Here is a 25562-nt window from a genome sequence, read left to right as displayed (position 1 = left end):
GTAAACAACGAGGAGGAGAAGAGACAGAGTGAAGAAAGTCTGGGCGACGAAGGAAAGAAAATAATAGTCATCACAAAATGAAAAGACCAAACAAAGAGCAAGAGAGAGGGAAATGGGCGGGGCTATGACGTCATCAAGGGTGGGGTTTTCAGATTTCTCCACTCTGCTCAGTTTCTGCTAAAACGTTTGTTTCCATGAGGATAAAAAGCTTCAACAGTTGCAAAATGGACTTCAATGCTCTGTTTGAAATGTGACAATTACTTTGTTTGCAATTTATTTTACCAGGATTTAAGGCCCTGAAGGACATTTAAGGTGATTGCCAGAAATGTCATGTGGTTCATATCCAGGGTTTTAAGAGAGCCCTGAAATTGTGTCTGAAATTGAAATCGCTTGATTTTAATGTCTTATTGTTTTTATATTGTATTCTGCGTGATGTATGTTTTGAATAGTTGTAACATTGCGCTGTCTAAACTGTTTGTTTCTTGCGGAAGTGATTTATTCCTCTTTAAATAAAAGATTGAATAAATAAAAATAAATAAAAACATTCACATGAGTTAAAGTAAAGACATTAACAACCTTCACAATCGTCTCCTCGTCTGACACCACAGACATCAGTATTAGCTCCGATTTATCTTCAAATGTACCTATTTTACTGAACCATCTCAGCTGAAACAGTATTTAATACCGTTTACCTTTACGTACACTGTAAAACACACTCAGTAACTTTTACTAACTGACAAACGTCTCTGTGAATTCATTTTCGTCTCATTTTACGCATTAAAATGAAATAACCGCACATTTCAGTGGAAGTTAATGTTACAAACATTATTCACTCTACGTTTGGACAGAAGTTTTGAAACATTTAAATGAACTTTTCTGTCAGTTTTCAGTCGTAAATACTCACCTCAGTGTTGTCTTTGTTTCCTGATTTGAACAAACACCAGAAAATGGAGGAACTTACCCTGAAGAGCTCCGCCCACAGGAAGTGGAAGAGGCCACGATTGAGTCAGAAGAGGGGGGGTATTTTGTTATTATTTTATGAGTTTTGTTTTGTTCTTTGACTTTATAACTTCCTTCTTTTGATAGACTATGTTTGAGTTAATTTAATTGTTTTAAAGCTTCAGTTTTGTTATTAATAAATCCCCCAATTCCATCTTTGACCAGTGGATTGACAAGGATGATATAATCTCCCTCTACAGTTATTTTTATTTTCAAAACTGAAACCCTCTTTTTGTGAATTACCTTCATGTTTCTTCAGTTGCTGAGATTTCTTCAATTTTCTCATTTGTAAATTTAATGAATGATTTAATAATTATTTTCATTACTTTGTTTTTCTGTTTTGTTTTTTTTTAAATCTTCTTTGACTGGAACAACCTGCTCATTCCTTTAAGAAACAATTCACTCACTACAGCTGTTTAATAAACCAGTAGATCTGTCTAATTTCCAGGGTTTTGGGTTTATCATCAGCATAAGTTTGACTTCCTGTTAGCAACTTGCTGTCTACAGTTTTTGATGGACCAGTCTGAATTTTTTGTGATGGGTCGGTGATCACCTGACTACGCTCCCATTACATTTTCGTTAGAATCTACCCACTCATGACGTCACAAAAGTGATCTAATTTTTCATAATCCCCATCTCATTTAATGGACAAAAAGGTCATATCTCTGTCAAAACTCTGCAAATTTGAATGCAGAATCAAACATTGGACACATTTAATCCAGATTATGGATGAAAATGAGCAAAAAGAGATAAAATAAGACTAAATGATAACTTGAATTTATAAATTATTTCAATTTCAATTATAAAAGTACTGTTATTCATATTCACTAAAGACAATTTGCCACACTGTGGACAGTAAAGCTGAGTGTCCTGTGGTCTCTTTAGACGAGGACAGACTGTGATTCACTTCCATTCACCATCACAGTCGTTTCGTGTTTACTGCTGTTTTCTGCATGGATTCGCCTCGTGTCAGGGAAACGCTCGCACACTTGTGCACCTTTGGTCAAAATGACATTTTTAGACGCCTGTTTTGGTTGCGTGTTGCTGCAGGAGCCTCACGTGTGCTGGAACACAGGCTGAAGGATGACTCAGCAGACCGCGTGACCACAGGTCGTGTGTTCTTTGCACTGAAAAAAGGGGCATTTTTCGGTGTAATAAGAGGTTGAGTCAGTGCCACCCTGCTATTGTGTCGCTGTGTCGTTCTCCGTTTCACTGTTTTCATCAAACTGTCTGGTCAGATTGACATTTACAGAGTTGTCACGCCTGTTTTTCTCGGCGTCGGTGGATGTTTCTGCTCCAGAACAACAGCATCTCGTCAGTGAAGAGATGAAGCCGTTCACAGTCACAGACAGCAGCAGCTTCTTCGTGTGAGCGACGGCTCTGTTTTGATGTTCTCGTGGTCAGAGCTGAGTTTATACAGAACATAACTTCATTATTACACAAACAGCGCCGTAAACATGAGGATTCATCTGTAAGTTCCGTCTGCACTGAACTTACATGAAGACAACGTGTTTGCTTTAGGTGTTAATATTTTTAAGTTTGGCACCAATTTCCGAAACGTTTAATATTGCAAAATTGATTTTAATATTCAAGATTGGGTCACACGGGGATGTAGTGGCGAGCATTGTTGCCTCACAGCAAGAAGGTCATCAGAGACCCTTCTCACCGCCTGTCATCTGTTCCACCGTTTGCCCTCAGGGAGGCGCTATAGGTCAATTAAATCACGCACCTCCAGATTTATTAAGTTATTTTTACACCCTGACAACCGAAGGACGTTTAGCAAAAATAAAGATATAATATAATTTAATATAAAAATAATTCTACACACACACAGGTTTGTTTAGCTAGGACTCTGCATTGACTCCCATTCATTTAAACAAAGTCTTATCACTAACCAGAAATGAGATAAGATAAAATAAGACAATTTACATTGTTACAGCAGCAAAGATGGTAAAGATAAAGATAACAAATAACAATAATAATAATAATAGACAGTAATCATATAGATTTATAGACAGTTTGCAGAGTAGGACTTGATATTTACAGTGTATTGCACGTGGAAGGGAGGGATGAGGAGACGTGTGGTCTACCTTTGATCTGTTCTCTCCATTCATTTCTAATGAGGGAAAAACAATTAGAGAAAAACATATTCAAAGGATTCAAAGCTGAAAAATAAATAAATAAAATGCATCGGGAATGTCCTGAAATCGCTGACTCAGCATTGTCAGTAGTAAAGTGTTGTCAGTAACACAAGGAAATGTGAAAATAGGAACATTTTCAAAAAAAAAACAAAAAACTGTGATGGGTTTGTCAAAATAAAAAAAGTTCCAGTGTAAACTATAGCAATATACAGTAAATAACAGAGGGAATCTTTATTTGATTAAAAAAATAACTTTGCGTACAAAGTCAATGCAAAGATGTACATTTCATGGATAGCGTGATTTATTTTTGCGTCATTCGTGTTTTTATGTCATTCACTCGACGTGGAAATTTCTCCACAAACAACGATGTGAGAAGTTTTATCTACAGACGGTTTAAAAAGGTAAAACAGCTCAGAATGATTCACATGAATGCACATATTATAAAAAACACGTGTCTGACCACGGCAGAAGGATCAGCTCTGTTGATGGAGATGTGGCGCCATCTGCTGGATATCTGCAGCAAAACTTGACTAAGAGTTAAGCCTGTGATGTTTTGAAGAGACAGAATATATGAGTTTATATGTATATATGCTCAGAAATATTTTTTGTTTGTTTGTTAGTGGTGGTGGTGGTTAATACACAGTTTGTAGAAACTGTGAATATCTGAGTGTTGACAATTAAATAACAAAAAAACTTTAAAAATAGATTTCAAAACGTTTATGAAAGAGTTCTAAAATATAAAATTTCATTTTTATAACAGATGGTCAAGCACTACACACACACACACACACACATAAATAACTTTATTATGAGGTACATTAACCCAATCCAAGACAAAATGTGTAATATATAAGTTTATAACATATACAGTATATATGTGTATACATATGTACATATATATAAAACTGTTTATATCATTTTAATATGCTGTGATGTTTAATGTTATATACATAATGACATGATTCCATGTTTTATTTAAACAAAAATCAAAACTGTCGTGACAAAATTAAAACAAGTATCTATACATATATACATATATGTGTATATATATATATGCATAGCTATATACATATATACATACATATATACATATATAAATATGTATATGCTGTAAAAGAGAAAATATAAATAAGAACAGTTTACTTTAATCTCTCTCGTACCCCTCCGAAAGGAAGTGACGTCACGTCGTGTCTCGTGTTTCATTTAAAGGCGGATTGCCTAGTATTTCAGCACACACACACACACACACACACACAGAGGCAGAGCGGCAGAGATCGTCGTGTGAAGTTTCATCTGTGATGAAGATGATGAGGATGAGGCTGGAGAGCAGACACAGGGACAGGGACAGAGACAGAGACAGCAGAGACAGTGTCTCTGGTTGTTGTCAGTTGAAGAGGATCCAGCAGCTGCTGCTGCCTGTTGGTTTCAGGACAGAGATCAGAGAGTTGTCGTCACTGGCTGCTCCAGTGGTGAGTTTCAGTCCACGCTCACAAATCACGTCATACTAATCAATAATCCATAATCAATAAAAAAAAAAACAAAGCAATATCTGTGGGATCCTCGGGTCCGCGGGAGCGCGCACTGCGTCGCGTTTTACTGTTGAAATAGATGAACACGTGACGAAGCTGCGCGTGTGAACTGTAACGTTTTTAAATGATTCTTTCAAAGAAACTGTGAAGTGATTCTGAAGCAGAATGAATGTGTGTGATTATTATATGTGTGTGTGTGTGTGTGTGTGTGTAACTGTTTACACGTGTAAAATAAAGCACTAATAATTTAATCATTTCCTCATTTAAAACTTCTGTCAATCACTTCAGTCACTGTCATTTTTCCTGATTTCAGACATAATAAATGCACAAATACAGTGTTATTACATTTTAATCCTGAGAAAATGTCATATATAAATATATACATAAGTATATACGCCTGTAACTGACACACTTACTGTATGTGTGGTTGTTTATTAGGGCCCAAGCACTCACACAATGATGCGATGACACATTGTTATTTGTTTGGGTTTTTTTTTGGGTGGTTGTTTGAGATTAGTTTGGTTAGTTGTTTGGTTTTTTGGTTGGTTAGTTGGTGAGTTGTTTGGTAGGTTAGTTGTCTTTCTGGTTGGTTGGTTGTCATTTGGTTGGTTGGTAGTTTAGTTGTCTGGTTGGTTAGTTGGTTAGTAAGCTAGTTGTTTGGTTGGCGAATTGTTTGGTTGTTTGGTTGGTTGTGCAGTTTTTTTGCTTAGTTGTGTAGTTTGATGTTTATTTGTTTGGTTAGTTAGTTGTTTGGTTGGTTTGTTGTTTGGTTAGTAGGTTAGTTAGTTGTTTGGTTGGTTAGTGCTGGTTTGTTTGTAGTAGGTTAGTTTGTTTGCTGGTTAGGTAGTTGGCTGGTTTTGTTTGGTTAGTAGGTTGTTGTTGCTAGCAGGTTGTGTTGTTGGCTAGTAGGTTAGCGTTTGCTGGCGGTAGCTGGCTGGTTTGTTTGGTTAGTAGGTTGGTTAGTTGTTTGGTTAGTAGGTTAGTTAGTTGTTTGCTTAGGTAGTTGGCTGGTTTGTTGTTTTAGTAGTTAGTTGTTTGGTTGGTTAGGTAGTTGGCTGGTTTGTTGTTTGGTTAGTAGGTTAGTTAGTTGTTTGGTTGGTTAGGTAGTTGGCTGGTTTGTTGTTTGGTTAGTAGGTTGGTTGATTAGTAGGTTAGTGAGTTGCATTCATCAGTTCTCTCAGCAGTCTGATCAGATGTCAGATACTTTAGTCTCCAGGATTTTAACATATTCTAATATGTTATGATGCTAATGTGGTTTCTTTCTGTTTGGACCGTTTTATGATGTTTGCTCCTCTCTTGCTCTGTGAACTCTCACAACAGCTGTTTAAACAGAACTAATTGACTGTTAAGAAATTACAATCAGGGTTTATTTTGGATGTGACTCTGACACTTTGTTCTGTTTTATCTCTTTGTCTGAATTAAACTGATTTACTCTGAAAATGTCTGCAACAACATTTCCTTTCTCAGCTGATTGAGCTTCTGTCAGATGTTCATGAGGAGATCTACCTTCAGACTCCTGTCCTTAGCCTAACCTTAACCATCACCCTAACCTTAACCAACACCCTTAACCTGACCCCAGCATTAACTCAATTCTTCTCACATTAAAACCAAGTTTTACCACTCACAAACATCCTTTAAATGTGTGATGACCAGACAAAACCTACGATCTGTTTTCATTTTCTTTTTAGTGCATTTCCCAGCTAATGGTTTTCGCAGTGAGTTTTGTCAGCACGGTTTTCTGTGGACACCTGGGAAGAACAGAGCTGGCAGGAGTGACTCTGGCCATCGCAGTGAGTTCTCTTTCATAATAATAATGATGATGATAATAAAACTAATCACAACAAGAATAAACTTTACTCACTCTTGTTTTAATTATCATCTAACATCAGAAAGTGAACATAACCTCACTAATTGTGTTTTATGTCCACGTGTCCTCAGGTGATTAATGTGACTGGAATATCTATTGGCAGTGGAATGTCTTCAGCCTGTGACACTCTGATTTCTCAGGTTTGACTCTGTCCATCACACTGTTTTCTCTGTGTGTGTGTGTTTGTCAGACAATCTCCGTGTCTCTCTCTGGTCTTTAGACGTTTGGGGGCGGTAACCTGCTGAGAGTGGGCGTCATCATGCAGCGAGCCATCCTCATTTTACTCCTGACATGTTTCCCCTGCTGGGCGATCCTCATCAACACTGAGCCCCTGCTGCTGGCGGTCAGGCAGGAGCCGGAGGTTGCCAGGTCAGATTTCTCTTCACAACCCAACCCCAAGTACAGTATGTCCATGTGGGTTGAAACTTGGGCTGACAACATGGGTCCCAGGCAGGTTTGTCCACGGTTTCCGTGGAGGCCCCACGTCAACAGGTTTGCTCACTTCAAGCCCATGCCTACTTAATACACTTCCCATGATACCTGGGCACTAACACCGTGTTTCCACTGAGTAGAATGGTTTGGTTTGGTACAGTATGTATTTTTTTGTGTTTCCATTAGAAATAGTACCAGAATAACCTGCTTCAACCATTTCATTTTTGGTACCCTTTGGGGTATCCATCCATCCATCCATTTATTTTCTACCACTTTATCCTCCACATGAGGGTCGCCAATCGCAGATGACATAGGGTGATAGGCGGGGTCACACCCTGGACAGTTCACCAGCCAGGGACACATACAGAGACAAACAACCATCCACTCTCACTCACACACCTATGGACAATTTAGAGGGTTCAATTGACCTAATCCCCCAATCTGCATGTTTTTGGACTGTGGGAGGAAACCAGAGAACCTGGAGAAAACCCACGCACACACAGGGAGAACATGCATACTCCCTTGTTCTCAATGTCCTTGATTTCCCACAGGTGATATCAGATCATCCTCTTATTGATCTTGCAGGACACCCAAGTTAGAAAGCAATATAACCATGGGAGGCCAGCTCCAGCACGGTGTGAAAGCCAGGGACTCCTGATCCAGATCAAAAGCCCTTTGAAGAGCCATGAGAAGGCGTTCCCTAAAGTATACATGTAGATGTCTCTTGGTATGTCAGTGTCTTTGCTGTACAACACTGCTCGTGTGCAGACTGAACTTTCTTGCTAGAAATAAAAACTTGTCGGCCGGCAGAAGTCTTCATAGTTTCATTATACACCAACAACAAGCAACAGAGAATTTCCACAACAGGTACCAGAGTAAAATGGTATTTTACGGTCACGGCAGTCAGCCGATTGGGCGTCCGCAAAACTCAACTCTGTTGCGATCGGTGTCAGCCAACACCCCGCCAACCAAGTAAAGGTACTGTTCTCAGTCAAGCCTGACCCAGGACTTTACCATTCCAAACCAAACTGTTCCATAATGGAAACACGGCTTAATCAGGTATGAAGTGGACAACTTATGCAGGTCCCCAGGTTTAAAGTAACATTGGAAGTCCATGTGGACAAACACACACAAGTTGGGCCACCATGGAAACCAGGGACAAACCTGCTTTGGACAAATACTGTCAGCCAGGATATGACCCTCGTGAGGCTCACATGCACATGCTGGCTGGGACATGCCAGCAATAGTATGTCCAAATTGATAGGCTGGATCCGTCGGATTTTGCATCCGCGTGGTCGACAGAGACGGTGACTCCGTCAGTCACATCCTTCAGAGGATCCAGCCCGTGGATTGGGACACACTGTAGATATTCCCTAAATCACTCATGTCCTGAGTTCTTGTTGATTCTGACAGAATATTTCTCTCCAGGTTGGCTCAGCTGTATGTGAATATTTTTATGCCGGCACTTCCTGTGAGTATGACTAATAATTGATCAGATGACGTGTTTTTGATTTTGATTAAATTGCCAAATCGATTGTGAAAAAAACAATCATGTCTTGTCGTGTGTGATTATGTGGACTCTTAAAGAGGGAGGAGCCAGATAATTGAGCACTTTGTGTACTCAACAAACTTCAACACTAAACAGTCAAAGCTCGATGCACTGTCTCTCTGAATAATGATGGACTTTCGTCCAGTGTCGCCAATGTTTGTGTGCGTTTGCCTTGAGGGACAAACATTTTTAGAATCTTATTTCTTACTCTGGTACGTTGTTGTTTTGGAGTTAGATAAGATTCCATTGCACAATTCTGTTTCAAATGCCTTTTAAAAAAGTCCAAGAACACAGCAACGACCGCACGAAGCAGAGGTTAAACGAAGGCTGAGGGTCAACGAATATTCAAAAAATCCGATTCAATCTTTAAAAGAGAAGAAAAGAAAAGCAGTCACTGTGCTCGGATTAGAAGGTTCAAATTTACATTCTTCTACCACTAATCCCACTTACCTCTCCCCGATCACTTCTTTGTTTTTAAAATGACATATTGATCTTAATCACCTCATTGATTAAAGCTTATATTCAGTATATTCTGGAAACTGACTGTGTGCTCTTCTTTTTTTTCTATTTTTTTTCTTTTTTTAAATCTACAGGCTGCGTTCATGTTTTCATTACAATCAAGATATCTGCAGAACCAGGTAAATACACTCTTATTATTTATTATATTATAATAAATATATTTATTATTTACCTTTATTAGGTAAATAATAAACGTATTATATTTTAAAGTTTTGTAATTTAAAAGGTTGTGATATTTTATATCGGACACAAAAACAGTGAGTAAGTTTTTGAAAATCACAAATTCAATAGACATGGGTCATTGAAAGTGCTTGATTTTTGACAAACGTGGCGTCATTATTAATAGCAGTGTCTCTCTGGTGTTGACGTGAGATTCCGTGCAGAACAATGAGCGAGTAAAGTTAAAATGATGATGTGATGTCTGTGAAATGAGAACTCCAAGATCCCTGTCTCACCAAAGACAAACGACAAATCTAAGCTGTGTCAGCACATTCTGTCCTTGAATTTGAGGAAATTGGTCCTGGAAAGTCCCTTGAATTTGATGTCAACCAAAGTGTGGGAACCTTGTGTCATGCCGCAGTCACACTGGAGTTGACACACAACGTCAATGCACAGACCATAATAGCGTAATCTCTTCACTCGTACTTCTTCTTTTCCTCACCTTTTCACTTCTCCATTGCCATTTTTAATCCACAATAACATCCATTTGTCGGCCGAAGCAGTTGTTGTTTGGGGGTTTGTTTTCTTTGATGTGTTTTTGTCCTGGGAAGCACTTTGAGTTGCATCGCCTTGCATGAAAAGTGTTTGATTGACATGATTTTGCGTTGGCCGGGCTGCGTTGAGATTCTCCGACTGAGAGAATTTCTGAAGTGGTATGATGTGTTGGTTGTGTCTACCCACAATGCCCTATGTTGGAGTCCTCTTCCTGCATTTGAGACGTACGTTTTTAGGCGGACCCGAGTTCGCGTCTTTGATGTGCATCAGAGTTGGGTCGCGCGTTCACACTTTCTGAGCAAACAAACTGGGGTTGGATTAAGAAGAGCTGAGGTCTTACTCAATGTTTGCTCATGTGTCATTTGTCCTTAATCTATGTTTTATTCCAGGGCATCATCTGGCCACAGGTCATTACAGGCTTTGTGGTGAATCTTCTCAACGCGTTTTACAACTACATCGTCCTCTACGCCTTAGACCTGGGAGTCGCGTGAGTAGGGTTTATGGTCTGTTCCTGACTCATTCAGCGTGACTGCGTTTCTTCATGGTCATAAAACCAGAAAACACTCGTTCACAGAGGTTCTGCCGTCGCCAACACCATCTCTCAGTTCTCCATGGCGATCATTCTCTACGCTTACATCATGTGGCGAGGTCTTCACAAGGCAACGTGGGCAGGTGAGAGCGCTGTCAGGGCGGAGCTAGAGCTTCTCTGATAGATCTGTCGAGTTTCTTATCCAAACAACCTTCGAAGTCGCCTCCACACAAGTTTAAAAACCTGTCAAGCAAACTGTATGTGATTTCCTTGTGTTCAGAAGACAAACACGTGATTTCTTGACTCTGTGATTGACTGCATGACTTCACAGGTTGGTCCAGAGAGTGTCTGCAGGACTGGCGCTTGTACGTTAACCTGGCCATCCCCAGCATGGTCATGATGTGCGTGGAGTGGTGGACGTACGAGATCGGAAGTTTTCTGGCAGGTACCGTCTCTCACACTCTGTCACGTCACGTTGTTCTCGGGTTTGAAACCGTTTGTGGCCAAGTGGAAGGGAACCGGGCTCAAACGCCTGGGATGTCCCTGAGCAAGGTTCCTCGTTGAGGAGAACACGAGAACATTGTTTATCATTGACAGGTTTAATCAGTGAAGTGGAGCTCGGTGCTCAGGCCATCGTGTACCAGCTGGCAAACGTTGCATTCCTGGTGAGTTCCGTCATGTGAAATAATCTCTCCACCAATTTTTACCCAAAATAACTCTTTCTTTTCTTCTTAGTTCCCATACGGTTTCAGTATCGCCGGCAACGTGAGGGTTGGAAATGCTTTAGGAGCTGGAGACACAGAACAGGCCAAACTGTCGGCTAAAATGACCATTCTCTGTGCAGGTCAGTGTTTGATGAAGATGATGTGATTTTGAAGTTGAAATAATACTTTGCTAAATAACAAGAGGGTCGAGAGGTTCTCACTTTCTTAGCCAAGGATCTTCTTCAAATTAAAAAAATATTCCAGGAACCCCTGGACCAGAGTTTTCGGATTATGAATTGTTGGAATTGTTTCATGGATCTTCATTTAAGAACAACTAACAACTGTATTATTGTTAGTTATGTCCCGTAGTTAGCTGCAGGCGACTGGAGTTTCGTTGAGAAAGTTGTTAAGTTAAACAAACAGATCGTTCAAACACTGACCCAGTTCCAGGTTGTTGGTTTTACCTGAGTTAGGCTCACCTGAGACACATTTCTACTCGGTCATGTCTCAGTTTTCTTGGTTTAAAAGCTCCAATAGAGCTTGGGACGTCACAAACAAACATGAGTTTGTTTACACCACGACACTGGTGCTTTTTAAGAGTTTGGAAACAGCCAACAACTTCAACTTTCTGATCAAATTTGCCTCATCCACCTGTGGAGAAGTCTTGGAGGCGTGTTAATCATTAACTTATGATGTGACCGTTGTATGTTATTGTGGTCTTGACTGTAGGTCAGACGTCACAGAGCGAGTCTCTTTGTCAGCTGAACGTTTGTCACATGACTCATTGTTAACACACCCGCTTGTGTTCAATGGAACTCAGTGTGTTAAAGTTAAAGTTAACCGTTTGATGACCGAGTCTGTTCCTCTTCAGGTTCAGTGTCTATATGTACGTCCATCCTCATCGGGAGCCTGAAGGATCACATCTCTTATGTTTTTACATACGACGAGTGAGTATGTGTGTGTGTGTGTGTGTCACGTCTTCCTCTGTGTGAAAAATAAAGTGAGTGAAGTTGTGTTCACACATGTTTAACCAGTTCAGAGGTAACAATATTACCGTTCACTGGCATGTGAGGAGGAGAAAACCCTGACCTTTACCTTCATGTTCTGTTACATATTAATCTGGGCTAAAGGGTGATCTCATACTGAGTCGCATCACTCAACAATTTTAACGACCGGATACTGTTTTATTTTAGAGCTGCAACAAACGGTTATTTTCATAATCTCATATCTGTCGATTATTTTATCGATTAGTTTTAATGATTTCTTTGTTTTATGGAGCAAAGAAACCAGAAAATATAAATGAAAACGTGTTTTCATTATTTAAAAAAAAAAACAAACAAAAAAACAGTCAATCCAATTAATAGATTATCGGCTTTGTGGTCATTTTGAGGGGATTAACGTGCATAAAAACTCTGCAAACTTTGCACGGACGTCAGGTCTGGTGAAAATGCGATATAGGCATAGGGCTGGGATATGTGTGTTGCACCAGGGCTCTTTAGCGCCCCCCTATGGTGAGACATGGATGGAACACGCCAAGATTTTAAGCTGCACCGTATTTCATGAAATTGTTGGGACCACGGCCTCAACTCAACAGGAAGTCGGCCATCTTGGCGATTTGCACACTTCGTAAATGAACAAACTCGTCTCAGCGTGTTTATCGTAGCTGTGCTGCGGAAACACGGCTAATTTCCCCATTGTGGGACAAGTGAAGGACTCTTTTCGTATCACATCTTATCTTACGCTGCGTTTCATTTACACCAAAGCCTGGAAATCTAATGTGGGAGTGCCGTCACCCCAACATACATATCTCTAGGTTAGCAATAGTTAGCCATTATTAGCAACAGAGGGGATAACAACTGTACGTGGTATGTTGCTCTACAGAAGTAGCATAGTGACATGTCTACAGATAAAACTTAAACAGTTCTACGTGTTTTTATTTATAATGTTGTTCTTTGCTTCCTGCTCGAGGACAACAGATGGAAATTAGCACGTAGCGAACACTAGCTATCTGTTTCTGTCAGCTAAACGAGTAATAAATAGACAAATATAAATAAAAACATGAGGTAGATTTTCATTTTGTGTCCTCTTTGTCGACAGACAAATCAGAGAGAGAGTTGCGGACGTCATCGCCTTCTATGCTCCTTTCGTTCTCCTCGATGCCCTGTCAGTAAGTAACGTGGTGACTCTGACGTAAGCATGGTAACCGCGCTTTTGACGCAAGGTGTTGTTCGTTGACTTTTGTGCAACTAGGCCGCCTCGAGTGGCGTCATACGAGGATCGGGTAAACAGAGAGTCGGTGCAGTCTGCAACATCGTGGGTTTTTACGGGATCGGTTTCCCGATCGGAGTGCCACTCATGTTCGTGGCCAAATTAGGAATCAAGGGTAAGATTAACAGCTAATGGTGTGTTGGAACCTGGTGCCTGATACCAGGTTCAGCTGTAGCCGATAATAATATTCTTGTCACAGGTTTGTGGACCGGTTTGTTCATCTGCGTGTTCCTGCAGTCCTCGTTTCTGCTCGTCTACCTGGTCAAAATGAACTGGAATAAAGCTACAGTGGAGGTAAACACCGGTTTAACTCCATCTTTAAATCAAACAGCATCCACTTCTGTTATGTTTAAAATGTTTTGCTCACTGTGTTTCTTTTCCCTCAGGCTCGAATCAGAGCTGGCATGTGTGGGAACGACACAGACACAAGTAAGAGGCGTTATTATTATTATTATTATTATTATTTATATGTGATTTCTTTCAGCTGCTCCCTCTCTAAAGGAGTCGCCATATTTATCCAGGCTTGGCACAGACTCTTGGAGGGCACTGGATGTGGCCCCCCTTGTGGCTGGGGTCAATTTAGAGTGTCAAATTAATGAGCGAAGGAGATTTGGTGCTTTGCTCAGCCATTGAACTGGTGGGGACTTGAACCCTCCAGGTTACAAGCCAAGTTCTCATTAAACAGGGTTTTTCTCAACTGCGTAACAGGTGTGCCCACCAGTAAACAATATTCACATTGGCTAGAAACTCAAGAAATACCAAAATTGTCGTAAATTGACAGTCAGACGCCGTATATACAAAATACAATACCCTGCTTATACATGCGTCACATATGTAAATGTTCCCAATGCTGTTTTACAGAGAAAAACTAAAGACAAAACAAACTAAGGACAGAAATACTGGTAGGAATCTTATGTCCAATAATCTTTCTAGATTATAATAAGTGTCGTTTAAACTGGTCACTGTTTCAATAATTCAAAAGGACTCGCAGGAGGCCTCAGAACAAAATCCAAATTTAATTAAACATGCAGGTTTCGGTTACACAAGAAAACCTCCCATTGAGCTGAAGGACAGAACAACAGTTACACACTGGAGAAACCGAACGTGCTGGAAGGTTCACAGAGAGCTCAGCTCATGGTGAGAAACAGGTGGAAACAATCAGGAAGAAGAGGTGGAACAGGAAGTGAGAAACGTGTGTGAAATGTCAGGAAGTGAAACGGGAATAAAACAAAAGAACGGATGCAAAGTGAAACAAGAACGGAGCTACAGAACAAGACAACACCAATCAATTCAATCATGACTCTATAAAATACAAATATACTGTATATATAAAAATAGAGAAAAATGCTTAGGTGATTTCTTCAAATTGTTAATCAAAACTGTAGTTTAAAAGTATTTAATTTAATTAAAATATGTTGATATGGTAAATTAACGTGATCATTAAAATAGTCACTCTATCGGCCCCCTGTGGATTTCTGAGTAATTACCAAATCTGTGTTGTAAACCTGTCTTTTAACGTAGCGTTACTTGTCCACCCTGCAACCGGGAAATGTGATTGGAGCTGCGTGGTGAAGGAACAGCAGCAGTTGTGAGTGGTACATGCAGGCAGGTGTGCAGGGAGAGCTTAATTGCTGTTGGCGGCACCGTCCCATTCCAGAGGAAGCCAACGATTGTGTCCGACTGAACGTCCAGGTTGTTATTTTTAGCGGTAGAATCCGCCTCTGAAAGTTTTCATGGACCTTTCCTGGTGCTTTTTCAGCGGAGACGAGTCTCGGTGAATCTGCCGACGTTTCTTATCGCATTAGCGCTTTATCCTCACGGAAACAGTGTTTTGGACGCGGTAAAACTGCTAGTTTTTGAAAACAGGTCTCAAACAGAGTCTGAAAACACCGCCGTTGTCATTTGTGTGGACGACCAATACACTACTTTGAGAGAATGATGATGTCATAGCTCCACCTCCCTCTTGCTCTTGTCTTTTTCTCTTTAAATGAACTTTTATATTTTTTATTAACTTTCTTCAACATACAAAATAAGGTTCATACACATGCTCAACATCTTCTTCTCTGGTTTTGGTGTAGCAGCGTTACAGCGCCACTCATAGGCCTGGCATATGTACTGCGATCATTGAAGACGAAGATGGAGACGTGTTTACGGAAAACTTTTTCAGAACGGAAAAAATAAAAAGAGCGTTTACATTTAGTTTGCGTGTGTTCTGTGTGCTTCTTCCTCTCAGAGCGGGAATGTCTCCACAGACACCAAAAACAAACTCAAACTACTGAGACACACAATGAGTCATGTGGAGCTGGTAGATTGAAATCAGCACCGTGTGAACTCATTTGAAAAGGGTTTGAGTTTAACAGACATTTGTTTATATTTAAAATATAGATTAATAAAGATTTCCTTTGTACAAAATTCCAATCCTCAAACATCATCTCTGATTTACAGATCATGCCCTAAATGTCCTGGCTGTTACTGTCCAAACATTAAAAATGGTTCTCATTCATAACAGTTTCTATTGAAAGTTTTGTGCTAAGGGATTATTTTTCTCCAAATATCATTAAACGAGTAACAACTGGAATAAAATCTACTGGATATTTGGACAAATCTGATTTATTAGTTTGTGAATCTTCATAAACGGCTGATCTCATGTCCTTATTTTTCTCTATCTGTGTTTGTTTCCAGGCGAGCATTCGGACGATCCGTCGTACTCGCAGCCGCAGACGGACACGACGGAGCTGGTGGACGCCGACGACGCAGTGACCGTCACCGTGCGAGGGGAGGAGCTGGCGTTCCGAGCTCTGGTTCTGCGACGGGGTCTGGTTCTGGCGATCATGCTCTTCGTCCTGTTGGGCGGAATCACTTTGAACTTACTCGTCACTAACTTGGTCACGTGATCGGAGAGCCACACTCAGTGGGCGTGACCCGCGAGCCGGCAGCCCGGTGCGATGCAGGTGTTTGCACTGCAGCAGGTGGAAGCAGGACGGAGGAGAACAAGAGCAGGAAGCAGAGGGGGAGACGGACAGATGGACGGACAGTGACTCATTCCATGAATAAAGACCTGCAGCTGTCAATCACACTGGTGTCCACTCATATGTGTCGCACTTCATCGTCTGTTTTGGAGGAGCTGAAACTAGTGTTTGGGACCATTAACATTCACCGAAGTCAGAAATCAAGTGACATTCAGGCTGATTTTCAGATTGCTCTTCAGATCAATACAGAGAAAACGGAAGAGGTTGTGTTTTCTTCGTAAAGTACCAGTTAGTATCCGGAATGACAAAAAATAAAGACGGTTTTCTCGTGAATAAACCGTTACCATCGAACTGGAGATAAATGCTTCCAAGATTTACGAAGTTCCGACTGAAGAACTGCAGCATTCCTTCCTACTTCCTGGTTTCCACCGGGAGACCACGTCCATTTATTTATAGTCAGTGAGAAGAACGTAAGTCTTTTAATCTCTTAATCGCTAGTTTCAGCTCTTCTTTAGTAGAACATGAAGTCCGTTTTGTAACTCATGTCCACATTTGGAGGAAAACAGACGATAAACTACGACACCAGTATGACTGACAGCTGTTGACGTCTGTGGATAAAAACCCCAACATGGCACTGGACAAATCACAAATCCTGCGTCTCCTTTTAAATCCATTTCTTCCGTACAGCCCATGTTTACGACCAGTGAATCAAACTCATTCTAAAGATTTTTTCCAGTGAATCGACCAGTATTTTTTTTTTTTTTACATGATCTCTGTACACAACGCAGTCTGATGTCGTCACATTAAACACTTTACGCTGACTCCTCCTTTCGGCTTAAATGTGATCCGGAGTGAACGTGGAGTTGATCCAATCCGTCGCGTTGTAGCCGCCCTCCGGGGCCAGAGGCACCAGGAAGTGCACGCTCGCTCCCGCGGCCAGAAGAGCGAGCGCTGCAAATGCGGTGAGGCCTCGCCTGAGGATCAGCTGAGCGCCGGAGAGACGACCGCCCGTCTGCTGCTGCTGCTGCTGTAGCGCCACATGTCCACCGCGTGTCTCAGTGTTTCCATTGTCACACTCACTCCTCACAAACACCTCTTCATCCACAGGCTGGGAGAAAGTATCAGAGGAATTGGTGGAATTATGGGTTTGAAGGCTGCTTCATGTTTCTACACGTGTACACGCTCTGTGACACTTTAAAACTCACATTCCATTTGCGTAGCAACAAGGGGAAGATTTCACCCCCCACTTGTGTGTCCTTGTTTGTGTCGAGGCCACGAAGAAGAAATAATGTCCAGATTATTGCCGTTTTATGTGATTTCTGTCTGGGCTGCTGTAGAAAATGGCAACGCATTGTTTGCCGCCCTCGTAAAACAAGTGCTGTTTAAAGTCCATATAAAAGGCTTATTCTCACACTAAGCAAACAATCTTTGACTCATGAGTAACGTTTGTTTTACGATGATGTGTCACTGCCGTCTTGTTTTATGGCAGCGGGAATAAGTGATGTTTTACTCCTGCTGTGTTTCCATCGTGGTACGTTTCCGTTTGGTACAGTGCGGCGACAACAAACATCGGGACGACCTCCGTGGGATCTTTACGCCGATCGCAAGGGAGTGATGTTTTTCTGTCGCCCAATCAGCTGACCTGTCGCAGACGGTCGCACCGTACCATTTGACTCTGGTACCCCAAAGAAACAGAGTCAAAGAATGGAATGGTCGGAATATTTTGGCACTGTACCAAACTGAACTCGTTCCACGAGGTGGAAACGTGGCGCACGACCTCCTCTTTTGTCAAAGTCAAGAATCTCTTTGCCTGAGGCGAAATATTGATAGGAAAATGTGGCGAAAGAGGCTCATTTAATGATATATCTGTCACATTTCTACCTAATATTTCTTGTGTTTCTTGCCCAAACGCCGCCGTGGTTGGCACTGCACACACTGGTGCCCTTAGCAAGTGTGTTAAGCTTATGTTCTTTGAATTAATTACGATATTTCTTACATATATAGCACCTTTAATGCTGTGAAAGTTGCTGGTTTAGGTTGATGAGGTGACTTACATGGTCATTACCTGCTGTTTGGTCAGCAGCGCTGTTCCCTGCGCTCAGTAAAGTCACGCGAGTGTTTTTCTGTGCCCGCGTCACCGCCTGAAAACAAGCACAGACTCAAACAATCACTTGGTGTTTTCACACGGAACAAACACAGTGGCCTTTGAAGGCAGCAGTGAGCGCACCTCCTCTGTCATTCTCTCCCAGTTCAGCCTGAAGATGACAATGATGTAGAAGGTGGATTGTAGAACGACACAAACGAGGAGCCCGAGCCAAAACCCTGCAGACACAAGAGTCCAGTAAACTCTCATCAGTGCTTTGACATAACTTCTTAAATACAAACAAAAAGATCTAAATTACCTAAAACTCGCAGCTTTGCTGCAAACATTAACGTAACGCCAAGTGAAAGTCCTACGCAGTAATATCCGAGGAAATTGGCCACGGCTGGAATCTTCTGTTTGCCCGTGCCCAGGAAAATACCGGTGCACACACACTAGGACGTAAACACAGGAAACACAGTGTGACGTTCACACAGTAACATGTGGATCAATCAACATTTTCATATTTGACTGAACATAAAAAAAACAACTCACCACGAGACCATCGAAGAACTGAAGGAAACAGTAAACGTTCATCAAGTGAGACACAAGAGCGATGATCTTCCTGTAGATAGAGATAAATATGGTATGTTTCTCATTTTCGACTTTATTTTATGGTAGTTTTTACAGCATTTGTAATTTACTTATTTATTTAGTTTCTTTCTAATCTTTCTAAAATCTAATTACGAATATTTAAATTTCACATTTAACATTAAAGGCATTTGAAAATCATGAAACAATGTAATTTAACATGTACAAAAAAAAACAATCATTAATGAACTATAAAAGAAATAATCTTTGGATAAACATAAGCTAGCTAGCTGCACTAAGACAGATAGTTTGCTAGCTTAGATAGATATTTAGCATAAAACAGATAACACATGTAATTAACTAGCATAGATAGGTAGTTAATTAGCTAGCTAGCATAAATAGACAGCACAGATAGTTTGCTAGCATAGATAGATAGTTAGCATAAATAGATAGCACAGATAGTGTGCTAGCTTAGATAGTTAGACCTAACATACATTTACATAGAAAGTAAGTTGTAAACAAACTACAAAGAATAATCTTTGGATAAACAATAAAATGTATGGGGGGAAAAGTTCTAGCTTAGTTATATAGTTAGCAGTTTGCTTGCTTAGACAGAGAGCTAGCATAACTAGTTAGTTAGTTAGCTGAGATAGTTGGCTAGTTAGTGTAAATAGATAGCACAGACAGTTAGCTCAGTTAGCTAGCATAGACAGATGTGAAAAACGGTTTTCAGAAGTTGCAGGAGAAACTACAGCTTTGATGAAACATCACAAATCATTTATTTACTTTTATTGTTTCTTTTAACTCTCAGTGTGTGTGTGTGTGTGTGTGTACTGTCATTGACTCCCAGGTCATGTGGACATGTGATCCAGTACTCCTAAGCTAAGCTCAAAGACTCACAGGTCAGAGGTGAAGATGAAGCCGAGCACTGATTTGGTCGAGCCGAGCACCAAACCTTCAACGACGGCGATGATTCCTGTGAGAGAAGAGCAGCCGTGAAACCAAGAGGGACAAAAGAAGACGAGAGGACAAGAAAGAATAACTGACCTGCGAGACTGAGGGACACTTTGCTGCTGATGACGGCTCTGGCTGTGTCTCCGGCTCCCAGAGCGTTTCCCACTCGAGCACAAGCTGCAGCTTGAAGACCCAGAGGAAACTGGATTTCAGATTTTAGGAAATAACGGACACATTTAGACATTTGATACCAATGCAACTTTATGAACTTCATGTACGTTTTGTGTGATTTGTCTTCTTATATCATTGTCCATTTCCATGCTAGTTTTAAAATACATAACATAATGTAAATAATGTAAGAACATATAATAATTATAATGGGAATTTTTAAAGATTGACGACTCGTCGATTAATAGATTATCAATCCTTTATTAATTTATTTCTCAAGTATTTTGATCACCTGTTACAGGCATAATGGACTTCATACGACTTATTTTAAATAAAACCATTGATGTTGTCAATATCTTGTTTTTTTCCACAAACCAAAATAATTCAGTTTTATTGATTTCTTTGTTTTATGGAGCAAAGAAACAAATATTCACATTTAAGAAGCTGAAAAATCACATTAACTGGTTTTAATTCCTTCAATAAAAAGTCAAACTTATTAATCGTTACCTGAATAGTTTAGTCATCGATTAATAATAATTTCCACGATAGAGGTTCATATAGGATGTTTATCTTTTTAAGGGAAGGTAAACAAACATGTTTTTAGAGCATTATTTAAAATGAAAATGTAGCAGGAGAAATGAATACCATGTATGTGATAAACGACACCATGATCACAGCGTGTTGAGCTGCTAGCTCGTCTTCACTCAGCATTCCTGATCCACACAGAGAAGAGAGGAGGAAAAATCATTATCTATAATCAAAACTAGTATTTTACTGATATGAAATGAATGAATTACCTGCAAAGAATCCCCCAAACTCATAAACCCACCACTCAAAGCACTTCATCAGAGTACTGGGAACGGCCAGCTTCATGTAAGAGCCCCACTCCTGCAGTGATTCCACAGACCAGCCTGCAGGGGGAGACAACCTCACTTGTTATACACCCAGAAAATCTGTTGTTCCACGTGCACCAGAAGGGAAAGCTCTCCACATGTCGTTGTATCATGTTTTACAAAGACAATAAAGGACTGTAATCCAGTCTAAAACAAAACACTGCGTCTGTTTCCTGTGACGTTCAAACAAAAACAGTTTCTCACCTCCCCACGTGTTCACGTGAAGATTCTTCCAGCGAATGTAGGCAAAGAGAAAAACACAGATGTAAACCTGAGACAGAGCGTTGGCTGCTGCTGATCCACTGCAACACAAACACACACACACACACACAGTGTGGGAAAACGCAACAGTTCCATCCGGGTGTGCGATACGAGATATTATAACAATATTTGTGACACGATTTCAAAATAAAAGTGTTGAACGATATATAATTTAGTTCATATTTTAAAAACACATTTATGATACAACAGGAATGTAACAAATGGCAAAAATTGTCATTTTATGGTAATATAAAGTGGCGGGCCGGATGAAATAGACGGCGGGGCCGCAAGTGGCCTGCGGGCTGCAGGTTTGAGACCTCTGTGTTACGGTAGATTCTCACCGAACTCCCAGATCCAACCAGTGAAGGGTCACGTAGTTGGTGAGCACATTAGCGACGTTGGCCATCGCAGCTGCGTACATCTGTGGCGTTATTATTCCCTGTGTGCACAAACACCAGGTCATGTGATCACTGACACCTCATCATTTCACATCGGACATTCTAAGTGCGTTCCATTTGTAGTGGGAACTCGGACGAAATCTGCTACTTTCACCATGAAATATTAAATATCAATTTATGATCGTAGACCTGTGTGTAAAAAAAACACACAATGTTTTTTTCCAACTTCAAGTGGAACTTCCGAGTTCCGATGTAAATGAAACACAACTTTAATCGTTACATATGGTTAGGCTCAGATTTGAACTACGGTATTTTGGTATTAAAAAGCAGCTAAAAATGGGGGAAGTAAATGTGTTTTGTTAATGTTTATTTCAAAATGATTTTTTTTTTGTTACTCAAAACCAAACAAACCAAACCATGTTTTTTTACATATATAATATTGTTCTCATATATGCACAAACTAAATGAAAAAGGGGGTTTAAATCAAAGATTTGGGGCTGGGAATTTCACATATTTTACTAAAACTATTATTTGTACACAAAACTGTTGACTAAATTGGTTAAATAAATTAAAAGTTATTTCTTTTCTCTGATTTTTGAAAATGATATGAAAGTGAGCATGAACACACCTGGTTCTGCAGATACGACACCTGGAGATGATGCAGAAACATCGCCTGCACAAAAGAAGAGAGAATGGTTACAATTATTCATTTAATGTGTAAACAGTGTATTTAGATGAGAGACAAAAGTCAGGACTCACAGGAACAGCAGGAAGGAAAGCTGTGATATACAGCTGCGCTATTCTGAAATACATACACACTGCTTTCACTTCATATTAAGACAGTTATTAATAATATTTACAGCAATAGATTCACGGAATCTACAGCAATAGTGTATTTAAAATTAACAAAAACATTCTGCATTTCTGAAACATAAAACCAGGGATCATAATAACAAATAACCAATGACATAAAAAGAAAAAAGCTTGTACTAATTTGTGTAAATGTACAGTATATATATATATATATATATATATATATATATATATATATATATATGTATACCCTCTGAAGTTGAAGATGCAATATATGGTAACATGGGATTTTGTTTTAGATTACAGCAGAAACTCATTCAGAGATGACGGTGATTCTCTCTTTATGACGTTATATTGCCCCCTAGTGATCAAACAGTTAAAATGCAGGATAAGTGAAAAATCAAAGTGTTTCTACAGACTATTTCCCTTTCCCACAATTACAGTGAGAATATAAAGAGGTGAGAAACAGAATAAATACTAAAACTACTAACTACTAAAAATAAAATACTACTTCAGTATAGTACCTTTACTTTTAGTATAATGTTTATAATAAATTGTAATAATTATGTCTTATTGGTGTTTTTCACCAAACTGAATATAAAAAAACAGATTGTGTGAATAATTCAGAGAGAAGCTGGTTTTTTTTTTATTACCAGTCAAACTTTCCCCTCATCATTGATCGCTACAAATATGTGTTGCCATGGTTACCTGGCCACCTCCGGCTCCTGGCCCAGACGTAAAAGGATGATCTGGGCGTTGATGAGCAGAGCCCAGCACGGCAAGCAGAACAACATGAGGATGATGATGCCACGCTGAAGGATCACTCCCACACGCAGCAGGTTCTTACCCCCAAACGTCTGCACACACACATTCATGAGTTTAGACAGAAACTCAGTCATGAACAGAAAACGTTTAGGTTCAAAAAGACTAATAAACCCACAGTGTGTTATTCATAAGTCTTAGGTCACAACTCATAACCATATGATCATATTAATTTTCAGGACAAAATGACCAAAAAGACAATATTTTATGTGTTTAATGAGCTATTATCTATGTCTACCAACAGACTGACTGCCAAATAATGAGCTATTATCTATATCTACCAACAGACTGACTGCCAAATAATGAGCTATTATCTATATCAACCAATCGATTGACTGCCAAATGAGCTATTATCCATATCCACCAACAGACTGCCTGCCAAATAATGAGCTATTATCTATATCTACCAACAGACTGCCTGCCAAATAATGAGCTATTATCTATATCCACCAATTTACAGACTGCCAAATAATGAGCTATTATCTATATCTACCAACAGACTGCCTGCCAAATAATGAGCTATTATCTATATCCACCAATTGACAGACTGCCAAATAATGAGCTATTATCTATATCTACCAACAGACTGTCTGCTAAATAATGAGCTATTATCTAAATCTACCAACAGACTGCCTGCCAAATAATGAGATATTATCTTTATCCACCAATTGACTGACTGCCAAATAATGAGCTATTATCTATATCTACCAACAGACTGCCTGCCAAATAATGACCTATTATCTATATCCAGCAATCGATTGACTGCCAAATGAGCTATTATCTATATCCACCAACTGACTGACTGCCAAATAATGAGCTATTATCTATATCTACCAACATGTTTTCCCAAACCAATAAGTCAGGTTCTACAGCATTAAAATGTCTAAAATTAAAATAATAATTAGTTAATTAAACTCCTACACAATGTGGCAGCATTTGTTTTAATGTCGAGTTTACACAACAGATTTTTACAGTGAAACTTGTGACCAGTCCTGTTTATCGTCATCTTTATGAAAATATTATTCCTGACCTGAGACACCAGAGTATCACAGGCTAAAGCCAGACCATATCCTGTCGCTGCAGTCGTCACATTAATCGTCTGAAAACAAGAAGAAAAAGAAACACAGTTTAATTGAGTTTGAGTTAATATACAGTGTAGTTGAAAAACAATGGTACAGATAAAACTGAATAATTACAGCCTTCTTACCTGAAAACCAGAAAACTTGGACTTCTGACTTTTAATCTCAGAATACTTTAACCCACAGAATCCTGGCTTTAATGATTCTTTTTTTTCATAATTCTCAGAAATCCGCCCCTAAAATTCGAACTATAATCTCAGTATTCTCAGAAAAAAAAAACAGAATTCTGGCTTTATTCTCAGAATTCTTAGAAAGAAAACACAACTTTAATCTCAGAATTCTTAGAAAAAAACACGACTTTAATCTCAGAATTCTTAGAAAAAAAACACGACTTTAATCTCAGAATTCTTGGAAAAAAACTTTTTTCTCAGAATTTGAAATTTTCTCACATTTCAAAACTAAATGTCCACGTCCTCATCTTCAAAAACAACGGTACTGACAGAATAATTTCTGGATTAGGACTCACAGCAGAAGCTAATCCATATCCAGCCATCACTTCATTCCCCAGACGACCACAGAACATGGTGACCACAAATGGAAGGAGGTAGTTGAGGATGCGAGAGAGAAGCTGCAGAAACAGACACATGTCCACGCAGATTAAAGATCACAGATTACAAAATCAATCAAAATGATTTTGCAAATGATGGTCCACTCTTTGTCAGATTAGAGTGACTTTTAAAAAACAGTTTTCTTGATCTCATATTTACAGGGCGTGGATTAAACACAGAGCAGATTCTCACCAAAGGTCCGGTCATCTTCAGGATGTGCTGGAGTTCTTCTCTGTGATGAACCCAGCAGCAGAAAAGCCTCTCTCTCAAACCTCCCATGTCCACGGAGACGCCGGAGCAGGACTGTCCTCTGAAGACTGCGACTCCTCTGTGATCCCAGTTTCTCTGCAGGAAGCTGGAAAAGACGGAAATCTTGTTGTGGTCCCGGTTTCCCTGGAACAAAGCCAGGGCAGCTGAAACAACGAGGACTGTGAGAGAAGAAGGCCGACAAACACAAAGACTCAGAGGAGACTGTTGTTGTCTTTGGCTCCATCAACACATCGAGTAACTGTTTACTGACTGTGAACTTTATCAGACTCTTCCTGCGTCCAAACACGACACGTTTATGAGACAACACACACTATTTATTAGCATCAAGAGATAAATGAAAAACTCATTTTGCCTTCTTATGAAGACAGGGATTAACAATCACTGACTAATCATTCACATCAGTCA

The 25562-nt window shown here is 39.8% G+C and overlaps 2 protein-coding genes across 2 annotated transcripts; one reads left to right on the top strand and one right to left on the bottom strand.

Annotated features, from left to right (window-relative positions):
• The first annotated feature begins 4354 nt into the window (after positions 1–4354).
• On the top strand, positions 4355–17041 carry slc47a3 (solute carrier family 47 member 3). The gene is made up of 17 exons (XM_044031993.1): positions 4355–4609; positions 6358–6459; positions 6608–6676; positions 6757–6905; positions 8397–8439; positions 9111–9155; positions 10140–10237; positions 10325–10422; positions 10611–10724; positions 10877–10944; positions 11015–11123; positions 11855–11930; positions 13081–13150; positions 13234–13366; positions 13451–13545; positions 13638–13680; positions 15934–17041. Exons 1-17 carry the CDS (start codon positions 4439–4441, stop codon positions 16143–16145), a joined length of 1695 nt encoding a protein of 564 aa, XP_043887928.1. The 5' UTR covers positions 4355–4438; the 3' UTR covers positions 16146–17041.
• On the bottom strand, positions 16561–25380 carry LOC122773362 (multidrug and toxin extrusion protein 1-like). The gene is made up of 17 exons (XM_044031992.1): positions 25080–25380; positions 24806–24907; positions 24231–24299; positions 23087–23235; positions 22325–22367; positions 22194–22238; positions 21509–21606; positions 21111–21208; positions 20811–20924; positions 20659–20726; positions 19939–20047; positions 19792–19867; positions 18856–18925; positions 18623–18755; positions 18448–18542; positions 18275–18361; positions 16561–17328 (listed from the first exon to the last, which is right to left on the bottom strand). Exons 1-17 carry the CDS (start codon positions 25164–25166, stop codon positions 17056–17058), a joined length of 1716 nt encoding a protein of 571 aa, XP_043887927.1. The 5' UTR covers positions 25167–25380; the 3' UTR covers positions 16561–17055.
• Between the last annotated feature and the right edge of the window lie 182 nt (positions 25381–25562).

Source organism: Solea senegalensis, linkage group LG8 (assembly GCF_019176455.1).
Source record: "Solea senegalensis isolate Sse05_10M linkage group LG8, IFAPA_SoseM_1, whole genome shotgun sequence".
NCBI lineage: Eukaryota > Metazoa > Chordata > Actinopteri > Pleuronectiformes > Soleidae > Solea > Solea senegalensis.
This window is presented reverse-complemented; position numbering and strand designations above follow the sequence as displayed.

Bases quoted from the DNA above. Each gene is read 5' to 3' on its own strand.
- slc47a3 (XM_044031993.1), top strand. From the start codon at position 4,439: ATGAAGATGATGAGGATGAGGCTGGAGAGCAGACACAGGGACAGGGAC. The intron at 6,460-6,607 runs GTGAGTTCTCTT...ACGTGTCCTCAG, and splicing joins GAGTGACTCTGGCCATCGCA to GTGATTAATGTGACTGGAAT. The intron at 6,677-6,756 runs GTTTGACTCTGT...TCTGGTCTTTAG, and splicing joins GTGACACTCTGATTTCTCAG to ACGTTTGGGGGCGGTAACCT.
- LOC122773362 (XM_044031992.1), bottom strand. From the start codon at position 25,166: ATGGGAGGTTTGAGAGAGAGGCTTTTCTGCTGCTGGGTTCATCACAGA. The intron at 24,908-25,079 runs GTGAGAATCTGC...CTGTTTCTGCAG, and splicing joins TGAAGATGACCGGACCTTTG to CTTCTCTCTCGCATCCTCAA. The intron at 18,362-18,447 runs GTGCGCTCACTG...GCTTGTTTTCAG, and splicing joins GGGAGAGAATGACAGAGGAG to GCGGTGACGCGGGCACAGAA.